Source organism: Monosiga brevicollis, genomic scaffold (genome assembly GCF_000002865.3).
Source record: "Monosiga brevicollis MX1 MONBRscaffold_6 genomic scaffold, whole genome shotgun sequence".
NCBI classification, from domain to species: domain Eukaryota; class Choanoflagellata; order Craspedida; family Salpingoecidae; genus Monosiga; species Monosiga brevicollis.
Genome location: NW_001865043.1, coordinates 1,333,963 through 1,339,962, shown reverse-complemented (window position 1 = coordinate 1,339,962; position 6,000 = coordinate 1,333,963). Strand labels below are relative to the sequence as shown.

General features: G+C 53.6%; 3 protein-coding genes across 3 annotated transcripts in view; 1 reads left to right on the top strand and 2 right to left on the bottom strand.

Annotated features, from left to right (window-relative positions):
- The window catches only part of MONBRDRAFT_36601 (uncharacterized protein), a gene marked incomplete at its 3' end in the record, with an annotated part of 4,565 nt that extends 4,411 nt beyond the window's left edge, over positions 1-154 (top strand). Inside the window, exon 2 of the mRNA XM_001744743.1 lies at positions 75-154. Coding sequence (XP_001744795.1) covers positions 75-154 — 80 coding nt within the window. The remainder of the gene's footprint in view (positions 1-74) is intronic.
- A 1,320-nt stretch (positions 155-1,474) lies between these two features.
- Positions 1,475-1,993, bottom strand: MONBRDRAFT_24413 (uncharacterized protein; the record flags this gene model as incomplete). The annotated part of the gene is made up of 3 exons (XM_001744538.1): positions 1,475-1,680; positions 1,718-1,805; positions 1,952-1,993. 3 exons carry the CDS (start codon positions 1,991-1,993, stop codon positions 1,475-1,477), a joined length of 336 nt encoding a protein of 111 aa, XP_001744590.1.
- Positions 1,994-2,879: 886 nt separating this feature from the next.
- MONBRDRAFT_20548 (uncharacterized protein) lies at positions 2,880-5,613 on the bottom strand. Its single transcript, XM_001744537.1, has 11 exons — positions 5,498-5,613; positions 5,308-5,400; positions 5,130-5,209; positions 4,973-5,012; positions 4,792-4,844; positions 4,461-4,643; positions 4,129-4,345; positions 3,902-4,020; positions 3,634-3,754; positions 3,302-3,454; positions 2,880-3,093 (listed from the first exon to the last, which is right to left on the bottom strand). The coding sequence occupies exons 2-11, from the start codon at positions 5,387-5,389 to the stop codon at positions 2,975-2,977; spliced, it is 1,167 nt and encodes a 388-aa protein (XP_001744589.1). The 5' UTR covers positions 5,390-5,400; positions 5,498-5,613; the 3' UTR covers positions 2,880-2,974.
- Positions 5,614-6,000: the final 387 nt, after the last annotated feature.

Below are 6,000 nucleotides of genomic sequence, written 5' to 3'. Positions count from 1 at the left end.
CATTTTGCGTGCTTGCATGAATCATGAAACTTGCATTTTTTTTCTCTCATCCTTGTTTCCCTTTTTGTTCTCAGCGTGCCTTCGCCATTTCTTCCGTTTGTCTTTGAACCATCCTCGCCGGATCGGGGCTCCGGCTGGCGAGGGGGGGTGTTAGCGTCAAATCCGTGCTTCCACGCATTTGAACACTCCCACTGCTTTCGCACACACTCAGCATCGGTCGCTATGGGTCTTCCTATTGGTATTCCATAGCTACGACGACCTCACACATTGACACCTACTTTTGGACCCCCTGGGCTTGATCCTCCTCGTGGCAGTCACATGAGTAAACACCGCGTGTGACGCGGTCCCCACGATGCCTGGGCAGCTGCCCTGGGGCAATAAGCTTGTGGCTACTGTTGTTTCCCTTTGTTGTGACACCTGCGGTCGGGCACGAGTTGCACTTTCCCTATCCTCGGGATTGAGCGACTCTACAGCTATTCTAACGGTGCACCTGGTCTGGTCACTGTGAATGCTTGCCGACCGCAGGTACGTCAAGCCCTCTGCCATTCTGTCTTCCCCTTGCTCTCCTGTGTGCTCTGCTCTCTTGTGACTTTCCCTATCCTCGGGATTGAGCGACTCTACAGCTATTCTAACGGTGCACCTGGTCTGGTCACTGTGAATGCTTGCCGACCGCAGCTGGTTCAATTGACCTCAAGACACCACCAAAGCTTTCGCTCCGCTCCGACGGACGTCTCTCAAACCTCTCTCAAAACGCTTCCTCAAACCTACGCGCTTCCTCGCAACCCAAAGACGGCCTCCAGACGTGCTGGAGCCTGACAGCTTCTGGCTCGGTCGGATGTATTTATAATTTTTGAGGCGCTTGTGCTGTTGTTGGATCTGCCTTTGCTCAGGTTGAGCTTGAGCGTACGTGTGACTGACCTGTGCCGTGCTGTCGTATCAAGCACCCGAATTTTTCCGTCGTGCTGCCCTTGCCGTGCCGTCTGTTGTCTTCCGTCTCTTTTTGATTGCCCTCGCTTGGACGCTTTGCCTCCGAGCTTGACCAACAATGATAAATCGACATGAAACCTTTGAGAGCGAACTTGTCCCCGTCCGCCCTCGTTACGTGCCTTTGCGCGAGTCTCGCGCGCTTATCTACAGTCGAGTCGAGCTTTCAAATTTGTAATTAGACGTGGTAGGTCATGAAGCGCAAAGGTGTTATCCGATGCGAAACGATTCATTTCACGTCAAAGCTACTGGGCAATGTATAAGTAGTCAGAGCCATCAGATGCATGATCTTTGCCTCGTCAGGTTGAGTATTGAGATGTGTTCTTCGGCTAGACACTAGCAAAAGCATGCCATGGCTATGATATACGACCGACAATACAGTTCTCACATCCTCAGATGGCTGAAAGCGAGGCCATGCATTGCAGGTCTGAAACTTTTCACCAACACCAATAAATTCAAGGAAATTCAAGGAAAATTCGCATGAAATGACCTAAAAATTAAAAACAAAAGAGAGAGAGAGAGAGAGAGAGACACACACACACACACACACACACACACACACACACACACACACACACACACACACACACACACACACACACACACACACACACACACACACACACACACATACACGCACACACACACACACACACACACACACACACACACACACACACACATCTTGCTTTTTCACTGTTCAACGCACGACCGTGCACACACACACGCTCACGATGGCTCAGCTGTTTGGGTTCACGCGCGGCTTGGTGCTGGGCTACGCCTGTGGCTTTGGCGTCTACCTGCTGACGTCCAACCGTCTGCTACATGCCGTCAATGAAGCACACGTGCGTGCCTCGGGGCGAGTAGTGTGGTCCTCTGGTGTTTGGTTCAACTCATCTGTGTGTGCGCGCGTCTGTTCGCTTGTACGGTGGCTGAACAGGAACGCATGGTGACGTGCCACGAGTACCTGAGCGAGAGCGAGAAGACCACCACCCCGGCTTACGTGCATCGTGTATGTTTGATGGCGGCTCAATGATTATTCAAAGCCTTCAACAACTCATGTCTGCGTTCTTGCGTTTGGTTGGGATCGATGGGTTTCATCCCCGGTCAGGCACGAGAGGATTCGTACGACACGCTGGATGCAAAGCAGCGCTGGAACTCGACTGTGGAGAAGCTGCAGAATTTCATCGTGGCTGGCCAGGGTCTCGAGGTTTGTCCAGGAAGCGCAAACGCAGCATGAGACCATGTGGCCGGTTGCAGGCCTGTCATGTCTCACACCTGAACGCCGTGCAGGAGCGATTCGGTCTTGTTGAAAGAGCCCAAACGCTGACCGTTGAAGCTGCACGCGAGGTGTGCCCCCCCTTCGCATCATGTTGCTTTGAATCGATCATACCATCCAAGCGTTGTGTGCCCTCTTGTCAAAATGCAAAAGGGCACTTACGCATAGCCCAGACTCGAGGTCCAGCTACTCTCGCGCCTTCCTGGGCACCTCATCATGTGTCGCTCCCTTTTCCACAATGGTAGATTAAGCGTCTCGTCTACGAAGCAACCAACTAGTTGGCGACCCTCCTCTTGAGTGACTGACGCAGTCCTGTGTGGTGTCTTTACACATCACGAGCGCCGCGCGCTCAAACCCTTCTCAAACCCTGTTCCGTGTGCCTTGAAGATATCAGCTGCTCCCTTTCGAAAGCAAGAGGTCTCTGCACACGAGACACAACATCACATGGCACATGAGAGCCTTGGCCCCGACCCTGTCTACTTGGTCTTTCCCCTCATCGCTTAGTTCCTATCACACATGATCCGTGATTCATGTTCAAAAGTCTAGGGTGGTGTGCACAAACACCTGGAGTCGTTCCACTGGCCCAAAACTTGTAGAATTCAACTTTTTTTTTTTTCACTTTTCTATTGTTTACAACCAAACGAGACAACACCAGGCAAGGAAGCGACATGGAACAACCAGGATGGGATGGGGAAGTGCAGTAAGCAGTGCTTAGATCTTTTTATACTCAAGCTTGCTCTCGAGCTTCTTCGAGTCGGCCACTTTGCGCACGGCCTTCATAAAGTCCTCGCTCAATGTGTAGTCACGCTCCGCCCGCAGCGCAAACATGCCTAGGGAAGCAACGAAACCAAAGGGAGGCTTGAGTGCACCCACCAGACAGGAAATGGACAATACAGAACCGGGACGGGCTTTCCGTTGACTCCATCCCTCTGCGCCGTTTTGAGTGCACGCGACACCTCGCTCGCACACCGACAGGCGAGAGGCACGGCAAGACACCCAAACGCAAAACCATGTCAACGTGCCGGTACAAAGACTAACCGGCCTCGGTGCAGACGTTACGCAAGTCGGCACCGTTGAAGCCATCCGACAGTTTGACCACGGCTTCATAATCAATGTCGCCGGCCTTGGCAATGGGTTGCGCGTGGATCTTCAAAATGTCCAAGCGGGCCTGCTCGTTGGGCAGACCAATTTCTGGACAGAGCAACAAAAGAATCCAAACAACAACAAATGAGCTCAAGGCGTGTGCGCTTGTGTTACGAACAAGAGTCAGTGTTGCGTCCGAGGAGAAGAAGCCGTGCCAAACACATTGCGCCAAGCAAAGGCACGTCCAAACTGTTGCAAGCCATGGGCTCTCAGTCGGTGCAACGTACCAATCTTGCGGTCCAATCGACCGGGGCGCATCAGGGCCGGGTCAAGGGTGTCGGGGCGGTTGGTTGCCATAATCATCTTAACTTTGCCAAGCACGTCAAAGCCGTCCATTTGGTTCAACAACTACAAAGTCAGCCATCAAGCCGGTGGCATATGGGCAAAGTGAGCGCGCAGCCCACACACAATTCGCACGGAGAAACCATGTGGTACCAGTGGCATGTCAGGCCATCCACGCGCAGGAGCAATGTCAGGTTACGAAGCGGGACGCACCTCCATGAGAGTGCGCTGAATTTCACGATCTGCCGAAGTGCCTTCGGAAAAGCGGCGGCCACCGATAGCATCAATCTCGTCCATGAAAATAATGCAAGGCTCGTGGTCACGCGCATAGCCTACAGGAGCGAGCAAAGAAAAAATGAGAAGTTGGACGGCGCTTCCAAGAACAAGCCCGCGGGGTGGCAGGTGGCTTGCTAAGCAAGCCCCATCACGCAATGACTGACCAAACATCTCGCGGATGAGGCGGGCTGATTCACCAATGTACTTGTCAACAATGGCACTGGAGACGACCTTGAGGAAATTGGCATCGACATTGCTGGCAACGGCACGGGCCAGCAGAGTTTTGCCCGTACCGGGCGGTCCATAAAGAAGACAGCCCTTGGGGGGCTTGATTCCGATCCGGATGAAAAGCTCGGGGTTTTTGAGCGGAAGTTCAATGACCTGAAGTATGAAAAGAGGGGTTGGTGCCGGTAGAGTAAGCACGGAAAGGTTGCAAACCAGGTCCACGGGGGCATCAGGGACCAAACTTGAAACTTGAAGCAGGAGGGGTGCCTACCTCGCGAAGTTCGCGAAGCTGCTGGGACAGGCCACCAACGGACGAGTACGCGACGGCGCCCGGGTCTTCATGAGACATGTTGTAGACCATGGGGTCCACCTCACGAGGCAGAATGCGCATGATGGTCAAGGTGGTCATGTCCAGGGTAACGCGAGTCGTGGGCTTGAGCTTGGCGCGGTCAAGCTAGTATGCCCGACACGATAAGGGAGCAGATCAGTCAAGTGCAAGCATGTGGCAACGGCGAAGGCAAAGGGCAGCAAGAGGCGTGCATAGGCACGTCGGGTTCCAACAGACGCGTCAATGGCAAAGCAGGACAGAAAACATGACTTACACCACGGCGACAGGCGACGACGTAGCGGGGACCGCTCGAAGCCTTGACGATGACTGATGGGGGGGAAAACGAAGCAAAGCACGAGAAAGCATGGGGTGGATAGGGGCAGGGACGGTGAGTGAACGAGTAAGCAGACGTGACAAGATGGTCAGGTTCAAGGGTTGAGCAGCGTCCAACGTACATTTTTCCTCGGTCAGCTGCTTGAGGACCTCACCGATAATCTGCACAGGTGTTGACGGCAGAGTGAGGCCAATGAAACACGATGAATTTGGCTCACGGGCAGGGGATGCGGATAAGGGATATTCTGCAAGGGGAAAGGGCTAGGGGTAGCGACGAACCTGGCCTACGGATTGCAGGGCTTGCAGGTCATCCTCCGACTTTTCATACTTGGCACGCAAATCTTTGGCAGACTCGCGCTCTAACGCACAGTAGGCGGTTGTGAGGCAGGGTCAGGGTGCACCGAATGGGCGAGAGTGCGAGCTGGGGTGTAGACAGAAAGGAGCGAGCCCAACGTACTCTGTTTGAGGCGAGCCGAGAGTTGCTTGTGTTCGACCAGCTTGTGGCGATACTGGCGCAAGGCCTCTTCCTTGGACGCCATGGTGACTGGTACTACACAGCCCACGAGTCACGAGCAGGTTAGAATATGCCCCCCAACACACTCACTGTCATCCAGCTCAGCTAGCAAAAACGAGAGCCCACCACTTACCCCGTCTGTGCCCGTTGAGAGAGAGAGAGAGAGAGTAGAGAGGGAGGGGGTGCGAGAGCGAGCAACTGGTCGCTCTGATGGAGCTCTTGACTGCACAACAATTCGCGAGCTGCGCCTAGCACCACCAGCAATGCCGTCAGTTTAACCTCTTGCCACTCACAAATCCACTGGCCCAACACCTGGCCACGTCTTGCCAAGCAAAGAAAGCCATCTCCCTCGACCGCCACTGTCCCGCTGCCCTTTCACAGCCCCGTCGCCACTACTCACCCACGTCACCTAAAAATGCACAGAGAGAGAAGTCAGAGAGAGAGAGAGAGAGACAGCAAGAGAGAGAGAGACAGACAGAGAGAGAGAGAGACAGAGAGAGAGAGAGATTCGAGAGATTCGAGAGAGAGATTCAAGAGAGAGCCACTGAACAGCTCCTGCATTCTCTCTTTTGTTATTAGTGAAAACACACATCTAACACAAATCACACTTTAAGCATTTGTATGTGTGACCAAGTC

Excerpts from the sequence above, each read along its gene's own strand:
- MONBRDRAFT_20548 (XM_001744537.1), bottom strand. The coding sequence starts at position 5,389 with ATGGCGTCCAAGGAAGAGGCCTTGCGCCAGTATCGCCACAAGCTGGTC. Across the intron at positions 4,021-4,128 it reads CCTCATCCGCGAGATGTTTG|GCTATGCGCGTGACCACGAG; the intron begins GTCAGTCATTGC and ends TCGCTCCTGTAG. Across the intron at positions 3,755-3,901 it reads TTCAGCGCACTCTCATGGAG|TTGTTGAACCAAATGGACGG; the intron begins GTGCGTCCCGCT and ends CTGACTTTGTAG.